We start from the raw sequence: 17,800 nt of genomic DNA, 5'->3' as shown, positions 1-17,800 counted from the left end.
AGCTTCCTAGTCCTTACTATTCTTCTGCCTTGGAACTGATACTCAAGTTATTGATTGTAAGACAGAAGATAAAGTGGGGGGGGGGGGGACGGGGAGAAAGGGAAGAGAAGAATCAAGAGTAAGGGTTTAAAAATACATTCAACAGATAAGGCACTTTTCAAACTCACAATATTTCGTGTGTCGATTCCCAAGGAGCATAAAAGTTTCTTGTTACTATGGGAGCCACCCCACTGGTATCTCAGGCCATATGCATCATGGATATCCTGTAGCTCTGTCCACACATCCAGCAGTTCCCTATAATAGTCATGACCATTTGAAAATCATCAGGATGAAGATGAGTTGACTCAGCAACTTTTACCATATATAGTTTGGTGGATACACTATAAATTTCCTTTAAACTTGTGCCTATACATGAGTATTCTAGGGAACTAAAATCACTAGTGTTCTTAAAACAATTATTAATCAGACTTAAAATTGGGAAATAGTGCCCACAACAGACAGAATACAATCTACTTACACTTCATCAATTTATAGAATTTTATAGAAAGTATAATACAATACTTGAAATAAAACTCTTATTTAGGCATTGCCTAAAGTATGTGAAACCATTATATGAATGAAGAGGAAAGTTAACAACTGTTTGTTGGTTACAAATGTAGTCATTATTAACTTGAGCTGGTTAATATGCAAATATATCATATGTATGTATCAAATTTTGTTTAGTGGAAGAGACTAATAATAAGTCTTGGAGTTAGAAAGACTTGGGATCAAATCCTACTTCTGACACCTATGTGACCCTGGAAAAGTCTCTTAATCTCTGAGTGCCTCCTGGCAACTCTTTAAGATTGAAAGGTATAGAAAAGCGGGGTGGGGAAATGGCACACAGTTTCCATCCAGAGAATTTTCTGCACTTATAAAATTACAAGTCCAGATCTGAACATCTTTAACATGGCTGAGATAGAAATTTAGCAAAAATGTTAAAAAAAATTATGACCCTCCCCCCTTACAATCTTACTTTTCTAACCCTATCTTGACTGAAACTGCTCTCCAATAATCTGCTAACAGGGAAATCCAATGACTGTTTACCACTTTTGACTCCTTCGACTCTCCTCTTCAAGTATTCGCTACCCTGCCCTGCCACTTTTGGAGCCCCTTCCTGGTTAACTTCATACCTCATTCCTTTGTTATTTATCATTCGTATTCTTCACATGTCCTCTAATTGTGTGGGTACATCCAAGATTTAAAAACCAGGTTGCTTCTCTCCTCTGGTCAATAGCTCATCAGTTCCTATGGGTTCTATAATTTCTGTACAGATAATTCTTAAATCTAAATACCAATTCTCTCTCTCTACTATATTTCAGTTCTATATTTCCAACTACCTACTAGATATCTACATTTGGGATATTCCATAGGCATCTCATTCAAATTTCCCAATTTATCCAGGACATATACATCCTTCCCATCAACCCACACTCATAATCTGAGTCATCCTTGTCCTTTTGCTCTCCCTCACTTTCTTTATCCATCTAGATACTAAGTTTTTCATATCCTGCTTCCACAATTTTCCTACCTTTTCCCTAGGGGTATTTGGTGATATAGAGGGCAGTGTGCTAAGTCTGGAGTCATGAAGTCTAGGGTTTGACTCTAGCATCAGACACTAGTTGGGTGACACTGGGCAAGTCACTTTGCCTTAAGTTGCCTCAACCATAAAATGAAGATAATGATAGCATCTACTAAGAGTTGTTGTGAAGAACAAATAAGAAAATATTTATAAAATTGCTTAGCATGGTGCCTGCCATATAGTAGATATAGATAGTACAAAAGTGCTTATTCCTTTCTCTTCCCTTTCTCAACTTTCCGACTCTACCCTAACTCAAATCCTGATTGATTTTTTTCTTGGAATACTACAGATTCCTGATTGGCATCCTTCCCCTTTCTAATTCATCCTCTAGCCAACAGCCAAAATTATCTTTCTAAAACTCAAGTCTGACGGTGTTTCTCCTCTGCTCAAGAATTTTCTGAACTTCCCTACTCCCTTTAGGAAAAAAACAAAACAAAACTCCTTGACACCTAAGGCTAGGTTTAGCCTATTTTTCCTATTTGTTTTACATTACTCCTCTTCATGCACTCCAACAAACTAAGTTACTTTTTCTTTCCCATCAATGTTTTTGTCTCCTAGCTCTATGCCCTTGTTTCCTATGCTCCAGGACTGTAACACACTTCCTCACTTCTCTTAGAATTCTAGTTGAGCCACTACCTCCTCTATAAAGGTTTTCCTGATGGGCTCAGTTGGTAGCATTTTCTTTCTCCTTAAATTACTATTTCCTTTGTATATAGTTTGTATTTACTTAGATGTGTACATACTGTATCACACTAGGAGAATGTATGTTTTTTGAGGACGGGGACTATTTCTGTTTGTCTTTCTTTTGTATCACTAGCACAGTTTCTTTGCATGTAGTAAATACTTGTTGAAGTGAATTAAAATTGTAAGCTACTCACCAATTTTCACCCAAAGTCTCTCTTGTTCTGATCTGCGTACTGCTTGCTTCTAGCAAATGTTCTAAGGAAGTAACTCCTTCTTTAGTTTCAGGGACAGGTAAGGAAGGAAAACAGGCTTCAAATATTCTTTCAAGGCGGTTTAGCAATGCTATCTGCATCAAAACAAAATTCCCACCCCCCCAAAAAAATTACTTTCATTTTTCTGAAGTATTTATCTCAGTTTCAGAGTGAGGGAGAGGGAAAGGGAGAAGGGGGGTAGAGAGGGAAGGAGGGAGGGAGGGGGAGAGAGAAAGAAAGGGAAATGGAGAGGGAGAGGGAGAGGGAGAGAGGAGAGATGACAGGCAATTTTCAGCACAAGAAATTTCAAATGATAGGAACACAATTCCCAATCACGCAAGCAAAAAACAGCAATAGAATTTGTATATGCTTTGTCTAAATGAATGTTGGCTAAAAGGGACCTTGGGTCAATTCAGTTCAATTTACTCATTTTGCCCATAAGGAAACTGAGAGCTGTCCAAAGTCATACAGGTAGCAGAATTGGGATCTGAATTCAGGTTCTCTGACTCCAGATCCAAGGAGAGCTCTTTCCTCTATACTGTACTTTGAAAAAGTGTTGGGAATTTTTTATAGCTGAAATAAGAGCCAGTAGGCACTAAAGAGTCTTCCATTTCAATTTTGATGACCTAGTTCCAAACTTGGCTCTGCTTATTAGTTATATGACCTTTAGAAAGTAACTTACATTCTCTGGGACCCAGTTTTATGAGTAAAACGAGGGGGTTGAATATGATGATCTTTAAGATCCCTTATGGTTCTGGCACCCATTAAATAATATCAAAATAATTTGGAACTTTTTCATCTAATATATGCTCCTTCAAAGCCAGAGCCTGGGGCATGCTGCTGATTTCCAATCATGACCAGAATTTGGCTTTCACCCTTGTGAAACTGTGCGCTGATTGGGGAGTATTCACTTTATCATGCCTGGTCTCAAGTTTGGGCAACTTCCTAACCTCTCAAGTCTTGCTCTAAGAACAGCAATCAAATCAATACTACAAAATTCCTGGAAAGTACATGTTGATTATTCATCCTATGATTCTGATCACCACACAAGATATCCCTGTCCAAAACACTACTTGAAGGTCTATCTTTGCTATTTTTTACTTATTAGAATATGAGCTCCTTGATGTTGGTAATTGTCTTTCTTGCTTGTATTTGTATTCCTAGTCAATCAATAAATATTTATTGAGCACCTTCTAGGTATCAAGCAATCCCTGTGTTGAGTGCCAAGAATTAAAAAAAAAACAGCAAAAGTAGTTCCTGCATCTCAAGGAACTCACAGTCTAATGGGTGAGATAATATATAAATACCCATGTACAAATAAGACATATACAGAATAAAAAGGAAATAATTAACAAAAGGAAATCACCAGAATTAAGGGGAAGGGCAAAAGATTTTCTGTAGAAGATGGGATTTCAGGGAGAACATGAAGGAATTCAGGTGATAAAGATGAGAAGAGCATTCCAGGCTTGGCAAAATGGCTAGTGAAATTGCTGTTAGGAGATGGATTATCTTGTGTAAGCAACAATAAGAGTACAGGTGATAAGAACTCAATGGAATTTATCTAATGGTGGTGGTGGTGGGGTGACATGGTCAGATTTACACTTTAGGAAGATCATTTTGAGAGCTAGGTGGAAGACAACTGGAATAGAGAGACTTGTGGCAGGTATATGATCCAGCAGGCTATTACAACAGTCCAGGCATGAGATGATAAGGGCTTGCATCAATTTAGCTCAGAGGATAGAAAAGACTATATATAGGATACATAACAACAAGGTAAACTTGATGGGCCTTGGTAAAAGATTAGATATGGGGAGAAGAGGAGGAGGTTAGAGAATAAGGAGTCAAGGATGACACAGAGATAGCAAACCAGCACCCTAATCATTAACAGAGAAATCAGGAAGAGGATAGAGTTAGTGGGGGGAAAATAGTGAGTTTAATTTTAGATGTAATGAATTTAAGATGCCTACAGGGCATCCACTTTGAGATGTCTAACATGCAGTTGGAAATGTGCAACTGGAGGTTAGCAGAGAGGTTAAGTGTAGGTAAGTTGGTTTGAGAATCTTTGGCACATAGTTGCTAATTGATTGCATGAGAACTGATGAGATCATCAAGTGAGGTAGTATGAGGGGAAGGGTGGTCAATTGGGGGAACTAAGCAGAGCCCCATAATGCACCTGTGATTAGTAGGCATGACCTGAATGAAGATCCAGCAAATAAGGAGATAGGCAAGAGAACCAGGAGACTGTAGGATATTAAAAACCTATGGAAAGCAAAGAAATGAGTATGTTTTACAAAACTGTCAAAAGCTGCAAAGAGGTTGAGAAGGATGGGGACTGAGAAACATCAATTCAATATATATGGAGAGAGGGAGAGAAAGAAAAGAAGAGAGAGAGAATAAATGCCATTCAAGAGATTGTCAGTAACTTTGAGGAGGGCAATTTTTATTGAATAAGAAATTTAGAAGCCAGACTGTAGAGAATTTAAAAATGAGTGAGAGAAAAGGAAGTGGAAGTAGCTATTATAAGATGGTTTTCTCAAGGAATTCACAAAAGAGAGGAGAAATATGGAACAATAAATAGCAGGGATGGATGAATCAAGTGAGGCTGTTTTTTTTTTTTTTTTTTTTTTTTTAAAGGAAGGCAGACTGCCACGTGCAGCGCCTCATTTGGATGTGTCTGGAGTCTTGGAAGCTTGACTACCCTACGTTCTCCTACAAATGGACCTTGGGAGCTTGTTCTAGCAGGGGAGCGCAGCTACTCGTATACCCTTGACCGAAGAACGGTACGCCTCTATCGGGGAAGGTCGTCCTCTTCGACCGAGCGCGCAGCTTCGGGAGGGACGCACATGGAGCGGTGAGGGAGGAAGGGGACACCCGCCTAGCCAGCCAGATCAGCCGAATCAACCCTGGCGATCAATGGGGTGACAGATGTCGCAGCCAGATCGCCCTCACATCCATGGTTTTTTTTTTTTTTAATGAGGAAGACATGGGTATGTTTTGTAGGCAGTCAACAGACAGGGATAAATTGAAGATAAAATGAGAAATCAGGAATGATAATACAGGGGGCCATTGGGGATGGGATGGAGTGGGATTGTAACAACTTTTAATAAGAGCTTTTTTATTCATTCATTCATTCATATGCATGAGGTCTGTAAATGTTAAGGATACATCCAATACCAGGAGAAGAGATAGTAGTAGAAATTGAAGAAAATGCTTTAATCTTCCAAAACAGAAGTATCTGCAGGCCATGGTATAAAACTGAAAGTATTCTGAGCCACATTAAAATGTAATTGGAAAACGTTTGACAAAATAAAAAAAGATACAGTATAATGTTATTTATAGTTTTCTAAGTCAATATGCAGGATCCATTTTGATTTCACTTTGACACCACTGCTCCTTATACATGCTAATTATATGAAAGCTCTTGTAATATAATCTACTAGATGATTTTTAAAGTCCTTTATAGCTCTAAATCTTCTACTCTTATGATCCCTTAAAAACAAAAGATTCATGCATTATTCTAGTTGCCTATATTTACCTTCAATATTATTTATCTTACTGTACAGTTGTAATGGAATAGAGAGAATATAGATAATACCAAAAAATCTAAATTATAGTTTAGAAACCATTATGTATTAATGGGTGACCTCAAGCAAGTTCATTTGATTTCTTTGCCTAAAGAGCCTTCTGGGAATATTTTTTGCATTATCTATCATATAGGTTATTTTAAAGAAATAATATACAAAGAGTACTTTGTGAACCATAGAGAGTGATGTAAATGTCAACTAATAGTACTATTCTTCTGCCATGGCAAATTCCTAAGTAGATAACTACATTTCTTCCCTAATGAAACTGACTCATGTTCTCTAGTACCTATTTACTAAGATTAATTGGGTAAATTTCCTAGCATCTTACCTAAATTTATTAGTCAATTTAAATATCTATTTAGTTTCAGATGATTAACACAGATTATTTTAATGCTACTAGTTTTAGCTTACATGTAACTGCTTTGATCTCAATTGTACATAATAATATACTCAGCTCCAAATTAGAATTATTTTGTCTGAAAATAGTAGTCATGAACTTCTATGTAATATTACTTCATAATGAATCTGAGCATTACCTTATGCTATGTCTTCAATAGTTCTGTTAAGAGTGACTTTTTCATGGCTTTATCCTTTAAGATAATATCTTTAATATTTCAATAGGGGAAATAATCTTCCTTCAAATGGAGAAAACTAAAATAAAGAATGGGCTCAAGATCCCAGGACTCGTACAACTTGAGTATGTCAAGAGGGATAGGCATTTACTCTCTTCAACAGAGGGACATGATGCTACCTCTAAAGGGATCAAATAACCTGTCTAATTGGAAATATGATGCAACCTTTACTTCTCCTGGGCAAAATAAAGTAAACAAAAATCATATACATATGGCTCCCCAAATTATATTTTTGCAAATTAGAACTAGATCTCTTTCTACTATTCTAATATGTTAGTTCCCTCTTCAAACCAAGTGGAATGGAAAGCTGAGCATTAGTAGAATAAATGTTAGAATATATGGCTCAAGATTAAGAAACAAAAAAGTCCAATAGCTTAGAGATAACTCAGAAACGGTTTGCCTGTACATAAACATTTATTATAAGTACATTAAGTACCTCCTGTGTGCCAGGTATTGTGGTAGGTAATGGGGATACAAGTATTAAGAATTTTAAAAATCTCTCTCACAAAGAGATAGCATGCATATAAAATTAGTAAAAAAAAAACCACATGAAATACTAAAATACAAGGTAGCTAGGGAGGGAAGCACTAGCAGAGTTGGGGTGGGGGGAGAATAAGAATTAAGGAAAGTTAATTTGGCAGCAATATGCAGGATGGACTAAAATGGTGAGAGATTTAAGACAGGAAGCCTTATGAGAGGAAGGGCTAAGGTGTTGGAAAGAAGAGGTCTGACACAAGAACTGTAAAGTTCTTGAACATCAAATGACATCACTGAGAAAATGAAACATTAAATGTTGACATGTCAGTGATGGAAGAAATTTGAAAATGAATTATTTATATGAACACAGGCCACTGATTTGTTAGAACAAAAGTAAAAAACACCAAATGAATGTCATAAAAATGACACTATGGACAATTATAAAAACTCAAGCCTAACCAATACAATCAAGTTTTAGATATTAAAAAAAGGAATGGATAAAGGAAAAGTTAATCTGTCAGAAAACTTTTAGAAATCTCAACTAAGCCAGATTGTCCTACATGTATTTATACATAAAAGGAGAACAAAAGATAAAAATTGTAATTTTGTTTATATAACCTCTTTCCATGATCTATAACAGTGTAGTTACTCCATTTGTAATCTTAACACTTCAATCCCTAATGTGCTAAATGAAAAAATGGAGATGGCTTAAAAGTAGAGAGGAGCAGTTGTATTGGACCAAGTACAAGAAAGAAATATGAGATAAAGCTAGCAATTTGGAATGCAATGAGACATCCTAACAAATTATCATTCAACTTTTGCTAAAAACTTCAAATAAGAGTAAACTCTTTAACTCCAAAAAAACTATATTCCGCTTTTGAGAACAGGTCTAATTATTAGAAAAGTTTTCCCTCATGTTGAACTGAAATCTGTCTGGCTGCAATTTTAATATGTTAGTCTTAATTCTGCCCTTCAGTGCCAAACGGAATAAATAAAATCCATTATCTACATAACAGCTATTCAAATATTTGAAGGCAATAATTACGTGTGCTTTAAGTCTTCTCTTTTCCAGGTAAAACACATCTTTCTCCTTCAAATGATTCTCTATGACATAGTTTCTATGCTTTTTACAATCCTTGATGAGCCTTTTTTTTTTTTAAAATCAGTGCCTTTCTTAAAATTCATTATTTCCTATTCCAGTGGCTAGAGAAAAAATAAGCCGGGACTCTTTTCTTTTTATAGACCGAAGTGATTCAAAAGGTAATAGAAGCAAGAGGGACTTAAAGTAGGTTGCAATGTATTATCAAGAATGACTGTATACAAGAACTAGCACAAAAGAGAACACTTAGGAAATGTATTATAGAAAAAAAAGTGCTTTGCAAAACAAGAGAACAACATTGGGAACCATGCAATGTTAAAAGAACTAACAGCCTCTAGCACAGCAGGTAGGTTCTTTTGGGTAAACCTACTGGAGATAGTAAATGAGTTGAAAAAATATATGAATGAATTATGATTGGCACTGTTGGAAGAATTAACAACACCAGTAATATCAAAGATGAGTTGAAGAGTTTACTAAATAAATACCATGTGCATCACACATAGCCAAGTTAGCACCCACAACAGGTTTTTTTGGGTATTAATTACCATTAGCAGGCCTTTCTCCTCTGAAATGCCTTTAGCCAAAAACTGGAGAGACAAGCTATAAAGACCTTAGAATAATCTTTTCCGTATGAAGATTCCTCTCCCCTTCAGATTTAAAACACACACACACACACACACACACACACACACACACACACACATATGGTCTTAGCAGCAGAGTTTGCTTTTTAATGATCAGTATAGCTAAGTACTGAGAAGTTCATCACCAGAAGGATGTCCATTTAGTGATAATTTCTTGGATAATCTGTGAAACAAAGAAAAACTACAAAATCATTCTTAGTTCTATGAAGCCCTTTTCTACAGTGATAGTAAAAATGTGGATTAAAAATGTGGGGTAGGAGGCTTCTTTAATCCTGAACATCTTTCACAAAGGATGATGAAGATTACAGAGAAAGCTTCTTACTAGTATAAGGAAATTCTGAGTGAGGAATCTGTTTATCAATGAATCTTTGCAATTTCACTAATGCCTAAATTGCCTAGAGCACTGAGAGAAAAAGTTTTTTGCCACCCAACTTATTCTGTGTTACGTTTTCTTAACTATAAGATTGGCTCTTTATCCACTCTTACCACGGTGCCCTCCTTTACACACTGTGTGTACGTACACACACACACACACACACACACACACACACACGCACGCATCCACTCTTACCACGGTGCCCTCCTTTACACACTGTGTGTACGTACACACACACACACACACACACACACACACACACACACGCACGCACACGCACGCACACATGCACGCACATCTTTTACCACACCAAAGCCTTCAGCATAGATGTGGTTTGAGGGGAGAATTTTCTTGGTAGGTTTAGGGATTTTGGGGGTGGGGCATGGGAACATGAAAATTATTAAATAATTTAAAATAAATAAAACCTGCAAAGTATGGAAAGTAGTCATAAGACAAATTTGTATAGAGATTTGAAAACAAGTCATAAAGATAAAGTAAAAGTTATGTAAAAAACCTCAGAGAATCTCTTATAGTAGAGTAACATTCAATTTGGATTTACTCTGTATTTTTTAAAAGTGTAATTTGTAAACTTTTGCCAAAATAGCTTCCAGAACAGAGTCAGGCAACCTAGCTGCCATATACTTACTCTCAACAAAAACCTAAAGATAATACTAGAACAAATACCAATCAAGAAATCTAATGAGAAATGACTTCTTCCACCCCAAAAATGCATAAAAAATCAACCAGAAGTCCAGAGGAAGCAGGAACGGCCATGGCAGAAAGCAACCAACATGGCAGCCTCTCAGTATGAACAAAGTTGTGAGAGATACTTGTCTCCTGAAACAAAAGGTTCCCTAAAAAGAAAGCTCCAGCAGGGTCAGAAACCCACAGCCTGAAACTGGTCAGAAACCCTGGAAACTATCAGGAGCAACAATACAGTATTAACAGGACACCTCAGGCCCAGGGATTCCAAGGCCCTAGTACTTTAAACATTTAGACATTACATTGACCTGAAGACCTAGTGTTTTTAACCTCAAAAATTCAGGGGGAACCAACCAATCCTGAGATGTAGTGGTTGGCATAGAAAACCAGGTAACTCAGGTTAGGATCAAACATCCTACTCAAAAGTATAGCAGTGGTTGTTGAAGCTTGGCCCTGGCAGAAAGCCTTAATTCAGAACTAAGGAAAGACAAATAAATAGAAGAGAGCAATCACTATAAAAATTTAAAATAAAAAGTCAAAAAATCCAGCTGAAAAGAAGAATATACATGAATGCAAGCAGAGACTAAAAAAAAGTTTTTTCCCCACAAAGACTATATAAATACCTAGAAAAAATGGGACAAGATTTAAAGTTGGAATAAAAGCTCTACAGGAAAGAGAATAAATTGCTTGAAACATAAAGCCATAAGCCATCGCCAAATAACAGATTCTTTGAAAATCTAAACAGGACCTCCCCCCCTCCCCCAGCAATAATTCCATGAGGCAGCAACAAATATTAGGGGAAAAAAATTTGATTTTTTTTAAATATAAGAAAATGAAAGGTCTCTGATATAAAAAAATAACTAACCTAAAAATAGGCCAAGAAGAGATTGTGTAAGAATCAGGTTCCTAAAAACAATCATTTTTTCAAAGATTGATATTATATTTCTAGAAATCATAAATGAAAACTATCCAGTGAAGATGGAAAAAACCCACATATCAACTTCTAAAAGAAATTCCAAAAGGACAAGTCTCAAAAATGCATTAATTTGCTTTAAAAAGGGCCTTTAACAAAATGGACAAAAGGAAGGATACTTCAGATGGAAACACTGCCAGCACATACACAAAGAGGTTTGTTAGGAAAAAAAATGATATAATTGAATAGCATGAACATAGTTATGTTAAATATAAAATAGGATGAGATGTCAGAATGCCTAAATCTATGGTAAAGAATACTGTTACTAAACATGCAAGCAAAATAAAACGAAAAGGCAATTTGCATCAGCTTTTTGTAGTCTACAAACAATTGCAAGGAAGTATTACAACAGAAATGAAACATCTTTTAGCTGCATAAGTAGAAGACTGCAATAAAAAATGCACTCCTCTTAGCAGAGAAGCCATTCAGACAAAAGTTTCAAGTTTATTTAAAGCTGTGAAAGGAAATGGAAATGAAGTAGATAGTGTAAAAAACTTTTTGTGAGCACTGGTTGGTTCTGTTGCTTTAAAAATTGAGTTCAAATGATCCATGTGGAATTGCTTGTCAGCTCAGGGAGGGGGAAGGGAAAGAGGGAAAGGAAAGAGCATAAATCACGTATCCATGGAAAAATATTCTAAATAAATAATTTTTTTTAAACCCTTGTACTTTGGTGTATTGTCTCATAGGTGGAAGATTGGTAAGGGTGGGCAATGGGGGTCAAGTGACTTGCCCAGGGTCACACAGTTGGGAAGTGGCTGAAGCCGGGTTTGAACCTAGGGCCTCCTGTCTCTAGGCCTGACTCACTCCACTGAGCTACCCAGCTGCCCCTAAATAAGTAATTTTTTAAGAGTTGCGTTCAATTCTGTAATGTTAAAATTACCGAAGTCCCAGGGCAGATGAGGATATGGCAACTAAATATCCTGATGTTCTGAAGAAAATAAATGAACACTGATTAACAAAATTTGAAGGTGGATGAAACAAGCTTTTTCTGGAAAAGGATTTCTACTGGAATTTATATTTCTTATACTTTGCATTTCAACCTGGTATTAAAGAGTCTAAGAAGCACCTATTACTTTTACTAGTGGTTAATACAGAAGGTGATTTAAAATTAAAACCAAAACTTATTTATCAGTCTCAAAATCCTGCTGGCCTGAAAGGCTCCAATCATGAATTACTTATAGTTCTCTGGTGATCAAATAAGAAAGTATGGGTATCTAAAGCTACTTTCAGAGATGGATATTCAATTATTTTAACTCAACAGTTGAAATATTTCAAGGACAACAATGTCACATTTAAAAGTATTACTGATTTTAAGATAATGCCCAACTCAAAAACTATACTTGGTTCACTGTGTGAGAAAGCAAGCATGCAAACATACCGAGATGTGGATAAAGCTCTCTGCACCCACCAGTATATAAATGATTTAAAGAAAGCAAAAATAGTTCAGTTTATATTGCTAAAAATTTTAAGAACAATGATAGTTTTCTCATATTGTTAGCATAGGCTTATCTTTAAGGGGGATAATCAGTAATGTTTTAATTTTGCTTTCTATAACTACTCTATTAGTTTGGAATAGATTTTAATTAAATTTTTTAGATTCTTTGCTATATTACATTAATAAATGGATTTTAAAACTGAGTTTAAATTTTTTTAATTGCATATTTCCATTAGGCTGGAATCAATGACCACACTTTACATAATGATAACTGTGAATATTATAAATTTGAATAATGTGATCATTTCATGGGGTTCCATTCACATTAATTTGGATTTTGCAGTAATGACTAGAATTCTAGAGCAAAAAGCTATATATAATATAGATGGATATTATACACACACACACACACACACACACACACACACACACACACATAGATAGATAGATAGATAGCTTAGTTGTGTTAGATAGATAGTTATAGGTTCAGTACACATGATCATCAGATGTTCTTAGCAAGATAACACAGAGTATATGCACTGGTTAAGAGCCAAGCACAGTGCTCTGCAAGTGCCAGACTCTCTTTTGTTTCTATCAGTATCAAATATCTATAAAGCCTAAGTGGATGATCTGTGCTTACATAGAAAATAGGATGGTTGTCAGTAGGGTTCCCATTTGTCTAACTATTCTGAGAAAGGGGACTAGCTAAAAGTGGCAGTTTTTGCTCTCAGAATAGCTCATGAGGCAAGTATACTGCCAAGAGGTAGCTCAAAGTGCATTTCCACATATATTTATCAGTTACTTTCTCTGGCTACCAAGGAATCTGGCCAGTATCACAGTTTCCTTTAAGATTTTGAGGATTATCTTTACTCATTCATCATTTGTTAAAAGTAGCAAAGCACTCTACAAGGTGTTGAGTAGATACAAAGATAACTGGGCCTGCCCTATAGATCTTAAAATCTTGTAGTGGGATGTACATAACATGTACACAACAGTAATGGTACTGAATAAAATGAGAGAAGATAAAAGTGTACAAAGTGTTAAATGATAAGAAAAAAAGATCATTTGTGACTAGGGAGGAAAAAATGAGGGAAGATTTTATTAGTAGAAGGACCAGTGGGTTGATCCTTCCAAGTATGTTGTTGTTTTTCAGGGTTTGTGACCCGCTCCTGGACAGTATGATTCATGGGGTTTTCTAGACAAAGACACGGGAGTGGTTTGACAATTCTTCCTCCAATGGATTAAGACAAATAGAGGTTAAATGACTTGTCCAGAATAATAAACTAAAAAGTGTTTGAAGCCACATTTGAACTCAGGGCTTCCTGACTCCAGGCTCAGTGTCCTATTCTCTGAGTTATCTACTTGTCCCTTCCAGGTTTAGAAAAATTAACAATGGCATACATGCACAAGGTGCAGCTAATAGCTGAGTTTGGCTACGATGTGACATACATGTGGATGAGAGAAGAGAAAAGAAGAGAATCCAGCTTAAGAACGGTTTGGAATGCCAATGTTGTAATCTAAATCATTTAGTTGTAATAAGAAGAGTAAATTTTTGAGACAAGAAACTCTTTCTTTTACACTATTTTTAAAATCATTATTGTCTTAGTTATAGTACACTATGGTATATGCATGGTATTAGACAGGTACTATGTGGCATTTATCTGGCCAAAGTCCACTCCTGACTCTCTGGATTTCTCTGTCATGCCATAGCAGCCTTCTCATCCTGGACATTCACTCTGCCCTTGAGGTCCCTTATTCTAATTGGCTGGTTCTTCCTACCACCTCCTTTTTGGCCTCCACTCCTGATTCTCTATACTATTCTCCACCAGTCTCCTGTGTGGGTACCTTCTCTCTCTTCTTCTCCTTTTCAGTTTCCATATATTGCCTTTCTCCATTAAATGTAAGTTCTTTGATGGCAAGGACTATCAGCTTATATTAACATTAAGTGGGTGGACATTCCTACTTCTTAGCACAGTATCTGGGCATAGAGTAAAAGCTTAATAAATGCTTGATTTGATATCTAGTCTATAGTAAATTACTTTAGTAATAAACTTATTATTTTCTCTACTATTTTTTCCTTGTCTTTCACATTGTCTTCCTTTAATTGGAGTGAATGCTGATTTTTAATTTATAAAATTATATTGTTTTTATCTTCCTGAGATTTCACTGTTGCCTGCTGTTGCAAAAACTGCCTGCAAATGCAAAAGAGCACTTAAATGCAACAAGGAATAGTGCCTGAATGTACCAATCCTGGTCCAATTTGCCAGCTCCCTATCTCTTTTTATTATTTGATCTTTGTCAGGTCTAATTCTTAAGGTGAAGGGAGTCCCCACTGTTTCATATTATCTCATCCTTCTTTCCACTAATAACACTTGAATGTAACTTTGATCTCTACAATGTACATATTGCCTCCAGTAACAATCTGCCTGACTCCAAGCTCAGCATTCTATGCAATAAGCCACACTGTTGCTCAAGATCTCAAATGGCATATCTTGCAATTTAGCCACATCTCATTCTTCAATTGTTGTCCATTTCCTCTCATAATTTACCAAGGGTTCACACAGCATGTGAAAGGTTTTACTCTATAAGGTTGTCCACTAACTTCATCAACTTCTATAACTGAGAATAAAATCTTCTGTTTATAGATATAGAAATTCTGTGAGGCATATATGTACAAATGGCACTTCCATTTTGTGGATTAACAACATTGAAGGAAAGATTCAGTGTCACACTCATGATGATACATCTTTACATGTAAGCATGGGAATAAATTATACCCAGGTCTCCAGATTCATGATCTTGTGTTTCTGTATTATAGTCCTTTTTATTTACATTATCTTAAAGAGACCCTTAAAATTCTTTTGACAAGCTTCAAGCTACTCTTCCAAACTTCTTAAGTACAAAGTGAATAACTCTTACCAGCCTTTGTTGATATTACAAGGTCCTGCACATAAGTTGAAGCCTAAAAAGCAATCTAAAAGCAAAAATAATTTCATCTTCCATTTAAGATGATACCATACATATACCTCAATACTGTGAAATATTGAGTAGTTTCCGGTAGAAATCCACAACTGTATTTTTATCAGTCCTCAATTGATAATGAAGGATAGCCAACTAATCTAAAGTAAAAGTAATCACAGATATTGACTGTTCTTTTGAGGAATATTTTTTTTTATCCTTTGATTTATTTTTCCTTAATATTTATCCTTAAATCCTTTGAATGTAAATCTTTTTTAAAAGTGCTACTGCAGGGACAGCTAGGTAGTACAGGGTAGAGTTCCAGGCCTGGAGTTGGGAATACTAAGGTTCAAATCTGGCCTCAGACACTTCCTAGCTGTGTGACCGTAGGCGAATCATATAATCGCCTTTTGTCTTAATGCTCTTTTGTCTTAAAATCAATACTTAGCAACAATATTTAATATTGCTTCTAAGACAGAAGAAAAGGGTTTTTGATTTTTTTAAAGTGCTATTGCATTGACTGCTTGAAATATAATAAAAGTAATCATGATCAAATTCTGAAAATATATTTCAAAAGGCATATATCATCCTTAAATGATTTGTAAATACCTAAAGAGGGCAAAAAGTCTTGCTTTGAGTGGTGAACTTTCAATCTCAAAAGCTGTCAATGTGTAAGTTAGGAAGTAGTAGGACAAATACTAAGAACCATGTTGTTTTTTTTCCCACGTCAGGCTCAAAGGAACTTGTCCAAACTTCCAAGTGTTAAGAAAGTTAGTTTTACTTTCTATACAGTTTCTCCCCTATGCTTCAACTAACTGAAGAGAAGAATTCTCAGTTTTCTATTGTAGGTTCCCTCTTAGGGCCTCAGGCCCTCAACCTAAGACCATGGAAAGGACATAAGTCGATGTTCCTTTGATTACAAAAGTAGAGATTTCAGTTTTTTAAGAAATTTAAGGTCTACACACACTTAAAATACAACCACAAGTCAGTTTTAAATCACGAAAGTTATACTTCAAATATGAAAGGTTTCTTCTTAGATTTTTCTTCCCATTAAAGTGAATTTTTTAAATCAATGGTTTCCCAAGTAAGTACCACACCATGACCACAAGGTGCATCTGATTTAGAGTGGGACTACAGGATGCATTCTACCCTCCACACAGGCTATCAGTAGGACTGTCTTCAACCTACCTATCTCACATATACTTCATCTATTATCCCTCACAACTTCCTTACTCTGACCAATGACACTCCATAGATGACCCATATTAGCATTCTGAGGAGCCAATAAGCTAGCTAGTTATAAGGCAATTTGCTGTAGTTGTGAAGGCAAAATTTCCTTCCCTCACCCCTATCAGTATCCTTATTCCCACTCCCACCACCCCCTCACCTTGGGATACAGTAAGTGACCTTCAGATTTTAGATTCTGTATTCTGGGACTCTTTTCCATTTTAGATGAAGCAGAATGAATTATGACCTGCATTACAATTCTCTTTATGTTCTCTTTTCCCCAAAACTCAACCTTCTTTTCAATCTGATTTCAAGGGCACCATCATGCTTTCAACCTCAGTGTCCACCTCAACATTTTACTCATCTTTCATATCTAATTAGTTGCTAAAATCTGTCTGTCTATCCAGACAATAACTCTTGCATCCATAACCATCTCTCTACTTATAGAACCACTAAATTAATTCAGACCCTCACTACTCTTCTCCTAAACTAGTAGTTCCCAAACTTTTTTGGCCTACCACCCCCTTTCCAGAAAAAATATTACTTAGCCCTCTGGAAATTAATTTTTTAAAAATTTTAATAGCAATTAATAGGAAAGATAAATGCACCTGTGGCCATCACCACCCCCCTGGATCGCTGCAGCACACACCAGGGGGCGGTAGCACCCATTTTGGGAATTACTGTCCTAAACTATTGTAATAGATCTCCCAGTTGGTCTGCTTAAGTCTTTTCTTTTTCTAATCCATCCTCTCCTCAGCTGTTGAAGTGATATTCTTAAAAGTGCAAGTCTAATAATAGCTGTCATTCAAATTCCAGTGACTTCCTATTTGGAATTACTTTTAAATTCTTTTGAACTTTTCATTTTTTATAAATTTTATAATGTGTATTATTTTTAGTATATCAGTATATATATTTTATAAGAAATAAACATATTGAAAGATTCTCAAAAATTTTTACCATCAAAGACGTTTGTAGACCACTGATCTAAATAATTACAAGGCAGGCTAATGCTTAAGTGATAGAAGTGATAGTTGTCAAGTAACTATACCAAAGTTCTTTGAAGAAATTTAAAAAATAGTGTGTTGAAAAACAGGAGCTTAGAGAAAATGCTTGATGTGCTGCCTTCAAATTTTAAAA

At 35.9% G+C, this 17,800-nt stretch overlaps 1 protein-coding gene across 3 annotated transcripts in view; it reads right to left on the bottom strand.

The window, feature by feature from the left end:
• Window positions 1–17,800, bottom strand: part of AFTPH (aftiphilin) — a 101,639-nt gene that overhangs the window by 30,905 nt on the left and 52,934 nt on the right. For all 3 annotated transcript variants that reach the window (XM_044663385.1, XM_044663384.1, XM_044663386.1), the window contains exons 3-4: window positions 2,500–2,651; window positions 168–294 (exon numbers count right to left, since the gene is read on the bottom strand). In XM_044663385.1, coding sequence (XP_044519320.1) covers window positions 168–294; window positions 2,500–2,651 — 279 coding nt within the window. The remainder of the gene's footprint in view (window positions 1–167; window positions 295–2,499; window positions 2,652–17,800) is intronic.

This window comes from Gracilinanus agilis, chromosome 2 (genome assembly GCF_016433145.1).
Source record: "Gracilinanus agilis isolate LMUSP501 chromosome 2, AgileGrace, whole genome shotgun sequence".
In the NCBI taxonomy this organism is placed as follows: domain Eukaryota; kingdom Metazoa; phylum Chordata; class Mammalia; order Didelphimorphia; family Didelphidae; genus Gracilinanus; species Gracilinanus agilis.
This window is presented reverse-complemented; position numbering and strand designations above follow the sequence as displayed.